Here is an 18,177-nt window from a genome sequence, read left to right on the forward strand (position 1 = left end):
TCCCCGTTACAGTGTTCCCGGCAGGTAATCCCCGTTACAGTGTTCCCGGCAGGTAATCCCCGTTACAGTGTTCACGGCAGATAATCCCCGTTCCAGTGTTCACAGCAGGTAATCCCCGTTACAGTGTTCACGGCAGGTAATCCCCGTTACAGTGTTCCCGGCAGGTAATCCCCGTTACAGTGTTCACAGCAGGTAATCCCCGTTACAGTGTTCCCGGCAGGTAATCCCCGTTACAGTGTTCACAGCAGGTAATCCCCGTTACAGTGTTCACAGCAGGTAATCCCCGTTACAGTGTTCACGGCAGGTAATCCCCGTTACAGTGTTCACGGCAGGTAATCCCCGTTACAGTGTTCCCGGCAGGTAATCCCCGTTACAGTGTTCACAGCAGGTAATCCCCGTTACAGTGTTCCCGGCAGGTAATCCCCGTTACAGTGTTCACGGCAGGTAATCCCCGTTACAGTGTTCACGGCAGATAAACCCCGTTACAGTGTTCACAGCAGGTAATCCCCGTTACAGTGTTCCCGGCAGGTAATCCCCGTTACAGTGTTCACAGCAGGTAATCCCCGTTACAGTGTTCACGGCAGGTAATCCCCGTTACAGTGTTCACGGCAGGTAATTCCCGTTACAGTGTTCACGGCAGGTAATCCCCGTTACAGTGTTCCCGGCAGGTAATCCCCGTTACAGTGTTCACGGCAGGTAATCCCCGTTACAGTGTTCACGGCAGGTAATCCCCGTTACAGTGTTCCCGGCAGGTAATCCCCGTTACAGTGTTCACAGCAGGTAATCCCCGTTACAGTGTTCACGACAGGTAATCCCCGTTACAGTGTTCACAGCAGGCAATCCCCGTTTCAGTGTTCACGGCAGGTAATCCCCGTTACAGTGTTCACGGCAGGTAATCCCCGTTACAGTGTTCACGGCAGGTAATCCCCGTTACAGTGTTCACAGCAGGTAATCCCCGTTACAGTGTTCACGGCAGGTAATCCCCGTTACAGTGTTCACGGCAGGTAATCCCCGTCACAGTGTTCACAGCAGGTAATCCCCGTTACAGTGTTCACGGCAGGTAATCCCCGTTACAGTATTCACGGCAGGTAATCCCCGTTACAGTGTTCACGGCAGGTAATCCCCGTTACAGTGTTCACAGCAGGTAATCCCCGTTAGTGTTCACGGCAGGTAATCCCCGTTACAGTGTTCACGGCAGGTAATCCCCGTTACAGTGTTCACAGCAGGTAATCCCCGTTACAGTGTTCACAGCAGGTAATCCCCGTTACAGTGTTCACGGCAGGTAATCCCCGTTACAGTGTCCACGGCAGGTAATCCCCGTTACAGTGTTCACGGCAGGTAATCCCCGTTACAGTGTTCACGGCAGGTAATCCCCGTTACAGTGTTCACGGCAGATAATCCCCATTACAGTGTTCACGGCAGGTAATCCCCGTTACAGTGTTCACAGCAGGTAATCCCCGTTACAGTGTTCACGGCAGGTAATCCCCGTTACAGTGTTCACGGCAGGTAATCCCCGTTACAGTGTTCCCGGCAGGTAATCCCCGTTACAGTGTTCACGGCAGGTAATCCCCGTTACAGTGTTCACGGCAGGTAATCCCCGTTACAGTGTTCCCGGCAGGTAATCCCCGTTACAGTGTTCACGGCAGGTAATCCCCGTTACAGTGTTCACAGCAGGTAATCCCCGTTACAGTGTTCCCGGCAGGTAATCCCCGTTACAGTGTTCACAGCAGGTAATCCCCGTTACAGTGTTCACAGCAGGTAATCCCCGTTACAGTGTTCACAGCAGGTAATCCCCGTTACAGTGTTCACGGCAGGTAATCCCCGTTACAGTGTTCACAGCAGGTAATCCCCGTTACAGTGTTCACGGCAGGTAATCCCCGTTACAGTGTTCACAGCAGGTAATCCCCGTTACAGTGTTCACAGCAGGTAATCCCCGTTACAGTGTTCACAGCAGGTAATCCCCGTTACAGTGTTCACAGCAGGTAATCCCCGTTACAGTGTTCACGGCAGGTAATCCCCGTTACAGTGTTCCCGGCAGGTAATCCCCGTTACAGTGTTCACAGCAGGTAATCCCCGTTACAGTGTTCCCGGCAGGTAATCCCCGTTACAGTGTTCACAGCAGGTAATCCCCGTTACAGTGTTCCCGGCAGGTAATCCCCGTTACAGTGTTCACGACAGGTAATCCCCGTTACAGTGTTCACGACAGGTAATCCCCGTTACAGTGTTCACAGCAGGTAATCCCCGTTACAGTGTTCACGGCAGGTAATCCCCGTTACAGTGTTCACGGCAGGTAATCCCCGTTACAGTGTTCACAGCAGGTAATCCCCGTTACTGTGTTCACGGCAGGTAATCCCCGTTACAGTGTTCACAGCAGGTAATCCCCGTTACAGTGTTCACAGCAGGTAATCCCCGTTACAGTGTTCACGGCAGGTAATCCCCGTTACAGTGTTCACGGCAGGTAATCCCCGTTACAGTGTTCACGTCAGGTAATCCCCGTTACAGTGTTCACGGCAGGTAATCCCCGTTACAGTGTTCACGGCAGGTAATCCCCGTTAAGGTGTTCACAGCAGGTAATCCCCGTTACAGTGTTCACAGCAGGTAATCCCCGTTACAGTGTTCACGGCAGGTAATCCCCGTTACAGTGTTCACAGCAGGTAATCCCCGTTACAGTGTTCACAGCAGGTAATCCCCGTTAGTGTTCACGGCAGGTAATCCCCGTTACAGTGTTCACAGCAGGTAATCCCCGTTACAGTGTTCACGGCAGGTAATCCCCGTTACAGTGTTCACAGCAGGTAATCCCCGTTACAGTGTTCACAGCAGGTAATCCCCGTTACAGTGTTCACGGCAGGTAATCCCCGTTACAGTGTTCACAGCAGGTAATCCCCGTTACAGTGTTCACGACAGGTAATCCCCGTGACAGTGTTCACGGCAGGTAATCCCCGTTACAGTGTTCACAGCAGGTAATCCCCGTTACAGTGTTCACAGCAGATAATCCCCGTGACAGTGTTCACGGCAGGTAATCCCCGTTACAGTGTTCACGGCAGGTAATCCCCGTTACAGTGTTCACAGCAGGTAATCCCCGTTACAGTGTTCACGGCAGGTAATCCCCGTTACAGTGTTCACAGCAGGTAATCCCCTTTACAGTGTTCCCGGCAGGTAATCCCCGTTACAGTGTTCACGGCAGGTAATCCCCGTTACAGTGTTCACAGCAGGTAATCCCCGTTACAGTGTTCACGGCAGGTAATCCCCGTTACAGTGTTCACGGCAGGTAATCCCCGTTACAGTGTTCACAGCAGGTAATCCCCGTTACAGTGTTCACGGCAGGTAATCCCCGTTACAGTGTTCACGACAGGTAATCCCCGTTACAGTGTTCACAGCAGGTAATCCCCGTTACAGTGTTCACGGCAGGTAATCCCCGTTACAGTGTTCACAGCAGGTAATCCCCGTTACAGTGTTCACGGCAGGTAATCCCCGTTACAGTGTTCACGGCAGGTAATCCCCGTTACAGTGTTCACGGCAGGAAATCCCCGTTACAGTGTTCACAGCAGGTAATCCCCGTTACAGTGTTCACGGCAGGTAATCCCCTTTACAGTGTTCACGACAGGTAATCCCCGTTACAGTGTTCACGGCAGGTAATCCCCGTTACAGTGTTCACAGCAGGTAATCCCCGTTACAGTGTTCACGGCAGGTAATCCCCGTTACAGTGTTCACGGCAGGTAATCCCCGTTACAGTGTTCCCGGCAGGTAATCCCCGTTACAGTGTTCACGACAGGTAATACCCGTTACAGTGTTCACGACAGGTAATCCCCGTTACAGTGTTCACAGCAGGTAATACCCGTTACAGTGTTCCCGGCAGGTAATCCCCGTTACAGTGTTCACGGCAGGTAATCCCCGTTACAGTGTTCACAGCAGGTAATCCCCGTTACAGTGTTCACGACAGGTAATCCCCGTTACAGTGTTCACAGCAGGTAATCCCCGTTACAGTGTTCACGGCAGGTAATCCCCGTTACAGTGTTCACAGCAGGTAATCCCCGTTACAGTGTTCACGACAGGTAATCCCCGTTACAGTGTTCACGGCAGGTAATCCCCGTTACAGTGTTCACAGCAGGTAATCCCCGTTACAGTGTTCACGACAGGTAATCCCCGTTACAGTGTTCACGACAGATAATCCCTGTTACAGTGTTCACAGCAGGTAATCCCCGTTACAGTGTTCACGGCAGGTAATCCCCGTTACAGTGTTCACGACAGATAATCCCTGTTACAGTGTTCACAGCAGGTAATCCCCGTTACAGTGTTCACAGCAGGTAATCCCCGTTACAGTGTTCACAGCAGGTAATCCCCGTTACAGTGTTCACGGCAGGTAATCCCCGTTACAGTGTTCACAGCAGGTAATCCCCGTTACAGTGTTCACGGCAGGTAATCCCCGTTACAGTGTTCACAGCAGGTAATCCCCGTTACAGTGTTCACGGCAGGTAATCCCCGTTCCAGTGTTCACGGCAGGTAATCCCCGTTAGTGTGTTCACGGCAGATAATCCCCGTTCCAGTGTTCACGGCAGGTAATCCCCGTTACAGTGTTCACGACAGGTAATCCCCGTTACAGTGTTCACGGCAGGTAATCCCCGTTACAGTGTTCACAGCAGGTAATCCCCGTTAGTGTGTTCACGGCAGGTAATCCCCGTTCCAGTGTTCACAGCAGGTAATCCCCGTTACAGTGTTCACAGCAGGTAATCCCCGTTACAGTGTTCACAGCAGGTAATCCCCGTTACAGTGTTCACAGCAGGTAATCCCCGTTACAGTGTTCACGGCAGGTAATCCCCGTTCCAGTGTTCACGGCAGGTAATCCCCGTTAGTGTGTTCACGGCAGATAATCCCCGTTACAGTGTTCACGGCAGGTAATCCCCGTTACAGTGTTCACGGCAGGTAATCCCCGTTACAGTGTTCACAGCAGGTAATCCCCGTTAGTGTGTTCACGGCAGGTAATCCCCGTTCCAGTGTTCACGGCAGGTAATCCCCGTTACAGTGTTCACGGCAGATAATCCCCGTTACAGTGTTCACAGCAGGTAATCCCCGTTACAGTGTTCACGGCAGGTAATCCCCGTTACAGTGTTCACAGCAGGTAATCCCCGTTACAGTGTTCACGGCAGGTAATCCCCGTTCCAGTGTTCACGGCAGGTAATCCCCGTTAGTGTGTTCACGGCAGATAATCCCCGTTCCAGTGTTCACGGCAGGTAATCCCCGTTACAGTGTTCAAGGCAGGGAATCCCCGTTACAGTGTTCACAGCAGGTAATCCCCGTTACAGTGTTCACGGCAGGTAATCCCCGTTACAGTATTCATGGCAGGTAATCCCCGTTACAGTGCTCACGGCAGGTAATCCCCGTTACAGTGTTCACGGCAGATAATCCCCGTTACAGTGTTCACGGCAGGTAATCCCCGTTACAGTGTTCACAGCAGGTAATCCCCGTTACAGTGTTCACAGCAGGTAATCCCCGTTACAGTGTTCACGGCAGGTAATCCCCGTTACAGTGTTCACAGCAGGTAATCCCCGTTACAGTGTTCACAGCAGGTAATCCCCGTTACAGTGTTCACAGCAGGTAATCCCCGTTACAGTGTTCACAGCAGGTAATCCCCGTTACAGTGTTCACGGCAGGTAATCCCCGTTACAGTGTTCACAGCAGGTAATCCCCGTTACAGTGTTCACAGCAGGTAATCCCCGTTACAGTGTTCACGGCAGGTAATCCCCGTTACAGTGTTCACAGCAGGTAATCCCCCGTTACAGTGTTCACGGCAGGTAATCCCCGTTACAGTGTTCACAGCAGGTAATCCCCCGTTACAGTGTTCACAGCAGGTAATCCCCGTTACAGTGTTCACAGCAGGTAATCCCCGTTACAGTGTTCACGGCAGGTAATCCCCGTTACAGTGTTCACAGCAGGTCATCCCCGTTACAGTGTTCACAGCAGGTAATCCCCGTTACAGTGTTCACGGCAGGTAATCCCCGTTACAGTGTTCACAGCAGGTAATCCCCCGTTACAGTGTTCACGGCAGGTAATCCCCGTTACAGTGTTCCCGGCAGGTAATCCCCGTTACAGTGTTCACGGCAGGTAATCCCCGTTACAGTGTTCACGGCAGGTAATCCCCGTTAGTGTTCACGGCAGGTAATCCCCGTTACAGTGTTCACGGCAGGTAATCCCCGTTACAGTGTTCACGGCAGGTAATCCCCCGTTACAGTGTTCACGGCAGGTAATCCCCGTTACAGTGTTCACAGCAGATAATCCCCGTGACAGTGTTCACGGCAGGTAATCCCCGTTACAGTGTTCCCGGCAGGTAATCCCCGTTACAGTGCACACAGCAGGTAATCCCCGTTACAGTGTTCACAGCAGGTAATCCCCGTTACAGTGTTCACAGCAGGTAATCCCCGTTACAGTGTTCACAGCAGGTAATCCCCGTTACAGTGTTCATGGCAGGTAATCCCCGTTACAGTGTTCACAGCAGGTAATCCCCGTTACAGTGTTCACAGCAGGTAATCCCCGTTACAGTGTTCACAGCAGGTAATCCCCGTTACAGTGTTCATGGCAGGTAATCCCCGTTACAGTGTTCACAGCAGGTAATCCCCGTTACAGTGTTCACGGCAGGTAATCCCCGTTACAGTGTTCACAGCAGGTAATCCCCGTTACAGTGTTCACGGCAGGTAATCCCCGTTACAGTGTTCACAGCAGGTAATCCCCGTTACAGTGTTCATGGCAGGTAATCCCCGTTACAGTGTTCACAGCAGGTAATCCCCGTTACAGTGTTCACGGCAGGTAATCCCCGTTACAGTGTTCACAGCAGGTAATCCCCGTTACAGTGTTCACGGCAGGTAATCCCCGTTACAGTGTTCCCGGCAGGTAATCCCCGTTACAGTGTTCACGGCAGGTAATCCCCGTTACAGTGTTCACAGCAGGTAATCCCCGTTACAGTGTTCACGGCAGGTAATCCCCGTTACAGTGTTCACAGCAGGTAATCCCCGTTACAGTGTTCACAGCAGGTAATCCCCGTTACAGTGTTCACGGCAGGTAATCCCCGTTACAGTGTTCACAGCAGGTAATCCCCGTCACAGTGTTCACAGCAGGTAATCCCCGTTACAGTGTTCACGGCAGGTAATCCCCCGTTACAGTGTTCACGGCAGGTAATCCCCGTCACAGTGTTCACAGCAGGTAATCCCCGTCACAGTGTTCACGGCAGGTAATCCCCGTTACAGTGTTCACGGCAGGTAATCCCCGTTACAGTGTTCACGGCAGGTAATCCCCGTTACAGTGTTCACGGCAGGTAATCCCCGTTACAGTGTTCACAGCAGGTAATCCCCGTTACAGTGTTCACGGCAGATAATCCCCGTTACAGTGTTCACGGCAGGTAATCCCCGTTACAGTGTTCACGGCAGGTAATCTCCGTTACAGTGTTCACAGCAGGTAATCCCCGTTACAGTGTTCACGGCAGGTAATCCCCGTTACAGTGTTCACAGCAGGTAATCCCCGTTACAGTGTTCCCGGCAGGTAATCCCCGTTACAGTGTTCCCGGCAGGTAATCCCCGTTACAGTGTTCCCGGCAGGTAATCCCCGTTACAGTGTTCACGGCAGGTAATCCCCGTTACAGTGTTCACAGCAGGTAATCCCCGTTACAGTGTTCACGGCAGGTAATCCCCGTTACAGTGTTCACAGCAGGTAATCCCCGTTACAGTGTTCCCGGCAGGTAATCCCCGTTACAGTGTTCCCGGCAGGTAATCCCCGTTACAGTGTTCCCGGCAGGTAATCCCCGTTACAGTGTTCACGGCAGGTAATCCCCGTTACAGTGTTCACGGCAGGTAATCCCCGTTACAGTGTTCACAGCAGGTAATCCCCGTTACAGTGTTCACAGCAGGTAATCCCCGTTACAGTGTTCACGGCAGGTAATCCCCGTTACAGTGTTCACGGCAGATAATCCCCGTTACAGTGTTCACGGCAGGTAATCCCCGTTACAGTGTTCACGACAGGTAATCCCCGTTACAGTGTTCACAGCAGGTAATCCCCGTTACAGTGTTCACAGCAGGTAATCCCCGTTACAGTGTCCACAGCAGGTAATCCCCGTTACAGTGTTCACGGCAGGTAATCCCCGTTACAGTGTTCACGGCAGGTAATCCCCGTTACAGTGTTCACGGCAGGTAATCCCCGTTACAGTGTTCACGACAGGTAATCCCCGTTACAGTGTTCACAGCAGGTAATCCCCGTTACAGTGTTCACGGCAGGTAATCCCCGTTACAGTGTTCACAGCAGGTAATCCCCGTTACAGTGTTCACAGCAGGTAATCCCCGTTACAGTGTTCCCGGCAGGTAATCCCCGTTACAGTGTTCACGGCAGGTAATCCCCGTTACAGTGTTCACGGCAGGTAATCCCCGTTACAGTGTTCACGGCAGGTAATCCCCGTTACAGTGTTCACGGCAGGTAATACCCGTTACAGTGTTCACAGCAGGTAATCCCCGTTACAGTGTTCACGACAGGTAATCCCCGTTACAGTGTTCACGGCAGGTAATCCCCGTTACAGTGTTCACGGCAGGTAATCCCCGTTACAGTGTTCACGGCAGGTAATCCCCGTTACAGTGTTCACGGCAGGTAATCCCCGTTACAGTGTTCACAGCAGGTAATCCCCGTTACAGTGTTCACAGCAGGTAATCCCCGTTACAGTGTTCACAGCAGGTAATCCCCGTTACAGTGTTCACAGCAGGTAATCCCCGTTACAGTGTTCACGGCAGGTAATCCCCGTTACAGTGTTCACGGCAGGTAATCCCCGTTACAGTGTTCACGGCAGGTAATCCCCGTTACAGTGTTCACGGCAGATAATCCCCGTTACAGTGTTCACAGCAGGTAATCCCCGTTACAGTGTTCACAGCAGGTAATCCCCGTTACAGTGTTCACAGCAGGTAATCCCCGTTACAGTGTTCACGGCAGGTAATCCCCGTTACAGTGTTCACGGCAGGTAATCCCCGTTACAGTGTTCACAGCAGGTAATCCCCGTTACAGTGTTCACAGCAGGTAATCCCCGTTACAGTGTTCACGGCAGGTAATCCCCGTTACAGTGTTCACAGCAGGTAATCCCCGTTACAGTGTTCACGGCAGGTAATCCCCGTTACAGTGTTCACAGCAGGTAATCCCCGTTACAGTGTTCACGGCAGGTAATCCCCGTTACAGTGTTCACGGCAGGTAATCCCCGTTACAGTGTTCACGGCAGGTAATCCCCGTTACAGTGTTCACAGCAGGTAATCCCCGTTACAGTGTTCACAGCAGGTAATCCCCGTTACAGTGTTCACAGCAGGTAATCCCCGTTACAGTGTTCACGGCAGATAATCCCCGTTACAGTGTTCACAGCAGGTAATCCCCGTTACAGTGTTCACGGCAGGTAATCCCCGTTACAGTGTTCACGGCAGGTAATCCCCGTTACAGTGTTCACAGCAGGTAATCCCCGTTACAGTGTTCACGGCAGGTAATCCCCGTTCCAGTGTTCACGGCAGGTAATCCCCGTTACAGTGTTCAAGGCAGGTAATCCCCGTTACAGTGTTCACGGCAGGTAATCCCCGTTACAGTGTTCACAGCAGGTAATCCCCGTTACAGTGTTCACGGCAGATAATCCCCGTTACAGTGTTCACGGCAGGTAATCCCCGTTACAGTGTTCACGGCAGGTAATCCCCCGTTACAGTGTTCACAGCAGGTAATCCCCGTTACAGTGTACACGGCAGGTAATCCCCGTTACAGTGTTCACGGCAGGTAATCCCCGTTACAGTGTTCCCGGCAGGTAATCCCCGTTACAGTGTTCACGGCAGGTAATCCCCGTTACAGTGTTCACGGCAGGTAATCCCCGTTACAGTGTTCACGGCAGGTAATCCCCGTTACAGTGTTCACGGCAGGTAATCCCCGTTACAGTGTTCCCGGCAGGTAATACCCGTTACAGTGTTCACGGCAGGTAATCCCCGTTACAGTGTTCACGGCAGGTAATCCCCGTTACAGTGTACACGGCAGGTAATCCCCGTTACAGTGTTCACGGCAGGTAATCCCCGTTACAGTGTTCACGGCAGGTAATCCCCGTTACAGTGTTCCCGGCAGGTAATACCCGTTACAGTGTTCACGGCAGGTAATCCCCGTTACAGTGTTCACGGCAGGTAATCCCCGTTACAGTGTTCACGGCAGGTAATCCCCCGTTACAGTGTTCACGGCAGGTAATCCCCGTTCCAGTGTTCACAGCAGGTAATCCCCGTTACAGTGTTCACGGCAGATAATCCCCGTTACAGTGTTCACGGCAGGTAATCCCCGTTACAGTGTTCACGGCAGGTAATCCCCGTTAGTGTGTTCACGGCAGATAATCCCCGTTACAGTGTTCACGGCAGGTAATCCCCGTTACAGTGTTCACGGCAGGAAATCCCCGTTACAGTGTTCACGGCAGGAAATCCCCGTTACAGTGTTCACAGCAGGTAATCCCCGTTACAGTGTTCACGGCAGGTAATCCCCGTTACAGTGTTCACAGCAGGTAATCCCCGTTACAGTGTTCACGGCAGGTAATCCCCGTTACAGTGTTCACGGCAGGTAATCCCCGTTACAGTGTTCACGGCAGGTAATCCCCGTTACAGTGTTCACGGCAGGTAATACCCGTTACAGTGTTCACAGCAGGTAATCCCCGTTAGTGTGTTCACGGCAGATAATCCCCGTTCCAGTGTTCACGGCAGGAAATCCCCGTTACAGTGTTCACGGCAGGAAATCCCCGTTACAGTGTTCACGGCAGGTAATCCCCGTTACAGTGTTCACAGCAGGTAATCCCCGTTACAGTGTTCACGACAGGTAATCCCCGTTACAGTGTTAGAACATAGAACATAGAACAATACAGCGCAGTACAGGCCCTTCGGCCCTCGATGTTGCACCGAAACAAAAGCCATCTAACCTACACTATGCCATTATCATCCATATGTTTATCCAATAAACTTTTAAATGCCCTCAATGTTGGCGAGTTCACTACTGTAGCAGGTAGGGCATTCCACGGCCTCACTACTCTTTGCGTAAAGAACCTACCTCTGACCTCTGTCCTATATCTATTACCCCTCAGTTTAAAGTTATGTCCCCTCGTGCCAGCCATATCCATCCGCGGGAGAAGGCTCTCACTGTCCACCCTATCCAACCCCCTGATCATTTTGTATTCCGCATTCCTGTTATTCCTTCCAAAGTGAATCACCTCACACTTCTCTACATTAAACTCCATTTGCCACATCTCAGCCCAGCACTGCAGCTTATCTATATCCCTCTGTAACCTGCTACATCCTTCCACACTATCGACAACACCACCGACTTTAGTATCGTCTGCAAATTTACTCACCCACCCTTCTGCGCCTTCCTCTAGGTCATTGATAAAAATGACAAACAGCAACGGCCCCAGAACAGATCCTTGTGGTACTCCACTTGTGACTGAACTCCATTCTGAACATTTCCCATCAACCACCACCCTCTGTCTTCTTTCAGCTAGCCAATTTCTGATCCTCATCTCTAAATCACCCTCAATCCCCAGCCTCGGTATTTTTTGCAATAGCTTACCATGGGGAAAAACGCTTTGCTGAAATCCATATACACCACATCAACTGCTCTACCCTCGTCTACCTGTTCAGTCACCTTCTCAAAGAACTCAATAAGGTTTGTGAGGCATGACCTACCCTTCACAAAGCCATGCTGACTATCCCTGATCATATTATTCCTATCTAGATGATTATAAATCTTGTCTCTTATAATCCCCTCCAAGACTTTACCCACTACAGACGTGAGGCTCACCGATCTATAGTTGCCGGGGTTGTCTCTGCTCCCCTTTTTGAACAAAGGGACCACATTTGCTGTCCTCCAGTCCTCTGGCACTATTCCTGTAGCCAATGATGACATAAAAATCAAAGCCAAAGGTCCAGCAATCTCTTCCCTGGCCTCCCAGAGAATCCTAGAATAAATCCCATCAGGTCCCGGGGACTTATCTATTTTCAGCCTGTCCAGAATTGCCAACACCTCTTCCCTACGTACCTCAATGCCATCTATTCTATTAGCCTGGGTCTCAGCATTCTCCTCCACAACATTATCTTTTTCCTGAGTGAATACTGACGAAAAATATTCATTTAGTATCACGCCTATCTCTTCAGACTCCACACACAATTTCCCATCCCTGTCCTTGACTGGTCCTACTCTTTCCCTAGTCATTCGCTTATTCCTGACATACCTATAGAAAGCTTTTGGGTTTTCCTTGATCCTTCCTGCCAAATACTTCTCATGTCCCCTCCTTGCTCGTCTTAGCTCTCTCTTTAGATCCTTCCTCGCTACCTTGTAACTATCCATCGCCCCAACCAAAACTTCACACCTCATCTTCACATAGGCCTCCTTCTTCCTCTTAACAAGAGATTCCACTTCCTTGGTAAACCACGGTTCCCTCGCTCGACGCCTTCCTCCCTGTCTGACCGGTACATACTTATCAAGAACACGCAGTAGCTGATCCTTGAACAAGCCCCACTTATCCAGTGTGCCCAACACTTGCAGCCTATTTCTCCACCTTATCCCCCCCAAGTCACGTCTAATGGCATCATAATTGCCCTTCCCCCAGCTATAACTCTTGCCCTGCGGTGTATACTTATCCCTTTCCATCATTAACGTAAACGTCACCGAATTGTGGTCACTGTCCCCAATGTGCTCTCCTACCTCCAAATCCAACACCTGGCCTGGTTCATTACCCAAAACAAAATCCAACGTAGCCTCGCCTCTTGTTGGCCTGTCAACATATTGTTTCAGGAAACCCTCCTGCACACACTGTACAAAAAACGACCCATCTATTGTACTCGAACTATATCGTTTCCAGTCAATATTTGGAAAGTTAAAGTCTCCCATAATAACTACCCTGTTACTTTCGCTCTTATCCAGAATCATCTTCGCCATCCTTTCCTCTACATCCCTAGAACTATTAGGAGACCTATAAAAAACTCCCAACAGGGTGACCTCTCCTTTCCTGTTTCTAACTTCAGCCAATACTACCTCGGAAGAAGAGTCCCCATCTAGCATCCTCTCCGCCACCGTAATACTGCTCTTGACTCGCAGCGCCACACCTCCCCCTCTCGAAGGGTCTCAGTGTGCCCATGCTCCTTTCGAAGGGTCTCAGTGTGCCCACGCCCCTGTCGAAGGGTCCCGATGTGCCCTCGCCCCTGTCGAAGGGTTCCAGCGTGCCCACGCCCCTGTCGAAGGGTTCCAGCGTGCCCACGCCCCTGTCGAAGGGTCCCAGCGTGCCCACGCTCCTGTCGAAGGGTCTCAGCGTGCCCACTCCCCTGTCGAAGAGTCCCAGCGTGCCCACTCCCCTGTCGAAGGGTCCCGATGTGCCCACACCCCTGTCGAAGGGTCTCAGCGTGCCCACGCCCCTGTCGAAGGGTCTCAGCGTGCCCACTCCCCTGTCGAAGGGTCCCAGCGTGCCCACGCCCCTGTCGAAGGGTCTCAGCGTGCCCAGTCCCCTGTCGAAGGGTCCCAGCGTGCCCACGCTCCTGTCGAAGGGTCTCAGCGTGCCCACGCCCCTGTCGACGGGTCCCAGCAAGCCCACGCTCCTGTCAAAGGGTCTCAGCGTGCCCACTCCCCTGTCAAAGGGTCCCAGCGTGCCCACTCCCCTGTCGAAGGGTCTCAACGTGCCCACTCCCCTGTCGAAGGGTCCCAGCGTGCCCACGCCCCTGTCGAAGGGTCCCAGCGTGCCCACTCCCCTGTCGAAGCGTCCCAACGTGCCCACTCCCCTGTCGAAGGGTCTCAGCGTGCCCACGCCCCTGTCGAAGGACCTCGGCGTGCCCACTCCCCTGTCGAAGGGTCTCGGTGTGCCCACTCCCCTGTCGAAGGGTCTCGGCGTGCCCTCGCCCCTGTCGAAGGGTCTCAGCGTGCCCACTCCACTGTCGAAGGGTCTCAGCGTGCCCACTCCCCTGTCAAAGGGTCCCAGCGTGCCCACTCCCCTGTCGAAGGGTCCCAGCGTGCCCACTCCCCTGTCGAAGGGTCTCAACGTGCCCACTCCCCTGTCGAAGGGTCCCAGCGTGCCCACTCCCCTGTCGAAGGGTCTCAGCGTGCCCAGGCCCCTGTCGGAGGGTCTCAGCGTGCCCACTCCCCTGTCGAAGGGTCTCAGCGTGCCCACTCCCCTGTCGAAGGGTCCCAGCGTGCCCACGCCCCTGTCGAAGGGTCTCAGCGTGCCCACACCCCTGTCGAAGGGTCTCAGCGTGCCCACGCCCCTGTCGAAGCGTCCCAACGTGCCCACTCCCCTGTCGAAGGGTCCCAGCGTGCCCACACCCCTGTCGAAGGGTCTCAGCGTGCCCACACCCCTGTCGAAGGGTCTCAGCGTGCCCACGCCCCTGTCGAAGGGTTCCAGCGTGCCCACTCCCCTGTCGAAGCGTCCCAACGTGCCCACTCCCCTGTCGAAGGGTCTCAGCGTGCCCACACCCCTGTCGAAGGGTCTCAGCGTGCCCACGCCCCTGTCGAAGGGTCCCAGCGTGCCCACGCCCCTGTCGAAGGGCCTCAGCGTGCCCACTCCCCTGTCGAAGGGTCTCGGTGTGCCCACTCCCCTGTCGAAGGGTCTCGGCGTGCCCTCGCCCCTGTCGAAGGGTCTCAGCGTGCCCACTCCCCTGTCGAAGGGTCCCGATGTGCCCACTCCCCTGTCGAAGGGTCTCGGCGTGCCCTCGCCCCTGTCGAAGGGTCTCAGCGTGCCCACTCCCCTGTCGAAGGGTCCCGATGTGCCCACTCCCCTGTCGAAGGGTCTCAGCGTGCCCAGTCCCCTGTCGAAGGGTCTCAGCGTGCCCACTCCCCTGTCGAAGGGTCTCAGCGTGCCCACGCCCCTGTCGAAGGGTCCCAGCATGCCCACGCCCCTGTCGAAGGGTCCCAGCGTGCCCACACCCCTGTCGAAGGGTCTCAGCGTGCCCACTCCCCTGTCGAAGGGTCTCAGCGTGCCCACTCCCCTGTCGAAGGGTCTCAGCGTGCCCACGCCCCTGTCGAAGGGTCTCAGCGTGCCCACTCCCCTGTCGAAGGGTCTCAGCGTGCCCACTCCCCTGTCGAAGGGTCTCGGCGTGCCCTCGCCCCTGTCGAAGGGTCTCAGCGTGCCCACTCCCCTGTCGAAGGGTCCCGATGTGCCCACTCCCCTGTCGAAGGGTCTCAGCGTGCCCACGCCCCTGTCGAAGGGTCTCAGCGTGCCCACTCCCCTGTCGAAGGGTCTCAGCGTGCCCACTCCCCTGTCGAAGGGTCTCAGCGTGCCCACGCCCCTGTCGAAGGGTCTCAGCGTGCCCAGTCCCCTGTCGAAGGGTCTCAGCGTGCCCACGCCCCTGTCGAAGGGTCCCAGCATGCCCACGCCCCTGTCGAAGGGTCCCAGCGTGCCCACGCTCCTGTCGAAGGGTCTCAGCGTGCCCACTCCCCTGTCGAAGGGTCTCAGCGTGCCCACGCTCCTGTCGAAGGGTCTCAGCGTGCCCACGCCCCTGTCGAAGGGTCCCAGCATGCCCACGCCCCTGTCGAAGGGTCCCAGCATGCCCACGCTCCTGTCGAAGGGTCCCAGCATGCCCACGCTCCTGTCGAAGGGTCTCAGCGTGCCCACACCCCTGTCGAAGGGTCCCGATGTGCCCACGCCCCTGTCGAAGGGTCCCAGCGTGCCCACTCCCCTGTCGAAGGGTCCCAGCGTGCCCACGCCCCTGTCGAAGGGTCCCAGCGTGCCCACTCCCCTGTCGAAGGGTCTCAGCGTGCCCACGCTCCTGTCGAAGGGTCCCAGCGTGCCCACTCCCCTGTCGAAGGGTCCCGATGTGCCCACACCCCTGTCGAAGGGTCCCGATGTGCCCACGCCCCTGTCGAAGGGTCCCGATGTGCCCACACCCCTGTCGAAGGGTCCCGATGTGCCCACTCCCCTGTCGACGGGTCCCAGCGTGCCCACTCCCCTGTCGAAGGGTCACAGCGTGCCCACGCCCCGTCGAAGGGTCTCAGCGTCCCCACGCCCCTGTCGGAGGGTCTCAGCGTGCCCACTCCCCTGTCGAAGGGTCCCGGCGTGCCCACTCCCCTGTCGAAGGGTCTTGACATGCCCACTCCCCTGTCGAAGGGTCTCAGCGTTCCCACTCCCCTGTCGAAGGGTCTCAGCGTGCCCACTCCCCTGTCGAAGGGTCCCAGCGTGCCCACTCCCCTGTCGAAGGGTCTTGACATGCCCACTCCCCTGTCGAAGGGTCTCAGGGTGCCCACGCCCCTGTCGAAGGGTCCCAGCGTGCCCACTCCCCTGTCGAAGGGTCTTGACATGCCCACTCCCCTGTCGAAGGGTCTCAGCGTGCCCACGCCCCTGTCGAAGGGTCCCGATGTGCCCACGCCCCTGTCGAAGGGTCTCAGCGTGCCCACGCCCCTGTCGAAGGGTCCCAGCGTGCCCAGTCCCCTGTCGAAGGGTCCCGATGTGCCCACTCCCCTGTCGAAGGGTCCCAGCGTGCCCACGCTCCTGTCGAAGGGTTTCAGCGTGCCCACGCCCCTGTCGAAGGGTCTCAGCGTGCCCACTCCCCTGTCGAAGGGTCTTGACATGCCCACTCCCCTGTCGAAGGGTCTCAGCGTGCCCACGCCCCTGTCGAAGGGTCCCGATGTGCCCACGCCCCTGTCGAAGGGTCTCAGCGTGCCCTCGCCCCTGTCGAAGGGTCTCAGCGTGCCCACTCCCCTGTCGAAGGGTCCCGATGTGCCCACACCCCTGTCGAAGGGTCTCAGCGTGCCCACGCCCCTGTCGAAGGGTCCCAGCGTGCCCAGTCCCCTGTCGAAGGGTCCCGATGTGCCCACTCCCCTGTCGAAGGGTCTCAGCGTGCCCACGCCTCTGTCGAAGGGTCCCAGCGTGCCCAGTCCCCTGTCGAAGGGTCCCGATGTGCCCACTCCCCTGTCGAAGGGTCCCAGCTTGCCCACACCCCTGTCGAAGGGTCTCAGCGTGCCCACGCCCCTGTCGAAGGGTCTCAGCGTGCCCAGTCCCCTGTCGAAGGGTCCCGATGTGCCCACGCCCCTGTCGAAGGGTCTCAGCGTGCCCACTCCCCTGTCGAAGGGTCCCGATCTGCCCATGCCCCTGTCGAAGGGTCCCAGCGTGCCCACGCCCCTGTCGAAGGGTCCCGATGTGCCCACGCCCCTGTCGAAGGGTCCCAGCGTGCCCACGCCCCTGTCGAAGGGTCCCGATGTGCCCTCGCCCCTGTCGAAGGGTCTCGATCTGCCCACGCCCCTGTCGAAGGGTCCCAGCGTGCCCACGCCCCTGTCGAAGGGTCCCAGCGTGCCCACTCCCCTGTCGAAGGGTCTCGATCTGCCCACGCCCCTGTCGAAGGGTCTCAGCATGCCCACGCCCCTGTCGAAGGGTCCCGATGTGCCCTCGCCCCTGTCGAAGGGTCTCGATCTGCCCACTCCCCTGTCGAAGGGTCCCAGCGTGCCCACGCTCCTGTCGAAGGGTCTCAGCATGCCCACGCCCCTGTCGAAGGGTCCCGATGTGCCCACTCCCCTGTCGGGGTCCCGATGTGCCCCGAATACTGATATGCATCTTCTCTTCCTTTCCCCAGGAGGTGTTGGCTCACTATTCGCACCGAGCCCTGGACGATGACATGCGCACCCACATGGCAATGGACTGGGTCAACCGGGAGCACCAGCTGCTGGGGGTAATCGGCAGCGAGCTGGCCACGGCCGAGCGAGAGCTGGAGGACGCCAGGCTGGCGGGCAAGGAGCTGCGCTTCTACAAGGAGAAGAAGGACATCCTCATCCTGGCCTTGGGCCAGCTGGGCGGCAAACACACCACCAATTGCTAGAGGGCGTTCGCCCCACCCACCCCTCCGTCCCTCACACCCCTCCGTCCCTCACACCCCTCCGTCCCTCACACCCCTCCGTCCCTCTCACCCCTCCGTCCCTCACACCCCTCCGTCCCTCACACCCCTCCGTCCCTCACACCCCTCCGTCCCTCTCACCCCTCCGTCCCTCACACCCCTCCGTCCCTCACACCCCTCCGTCCCTCACACCCCTCCGTCCCTCTCACCCCTCCGTCCCTCTCACCCCTCCGTCCCTCACACCCCTCCGTCCCTCTCACCCCTCCGTCCCTCTCACCCCTCCGTCCCTCTCACCCCTCCGTCCCTCTCACCCCTCCGTCCCTCTCACCCCTCCGTCCCTCTCACCCCTCCGTCCCTCACACCC

The 18,177-nt window shown here is 55.9% G+C and overlaps 1 protein-coding gene across 1 annotated transcript in view; it reads left to right on the forward strand.

Moving 5' to 3' along the window:
* LOC140402825 (LIX1-like protein) overlaps positions 1-17,800 on the forward strand; it is a 36,257-nt gene extending 18,457 nt beyond the window's left edge. The window contains exon 3 of the mRNA XM_072490444.1: positions 17,556-17,800. Within this exon, the coding sequence (XP_072346545.1) occupies positions 17,556-17,798 (243 nt within the window). The 3' untranslated portion in view covers positions 17,799-17,800. The remainder of the gene's footprint in view (positions 1-17,555) is intronic.
* Positions 17,801-18,177: the final 377 nt, after the last annotated feature.

Source organism: Scyliorhinus torazame, chromosome 26 (genome assembly GCF_047496885.1).
Source record: "Scyliorhinus torazame isolate Kashiwa2021f chromosome 26, sScyTor2.1, whole genome shotgun sequence".
NCBI classification, from domain to species: Eukaryota; Metazoa; Chordata; class Chondrichthyes; order Carcharhiniformes; family Scyliorhinidae; genus Scyliorhinus; species Scyliorhinus torazame.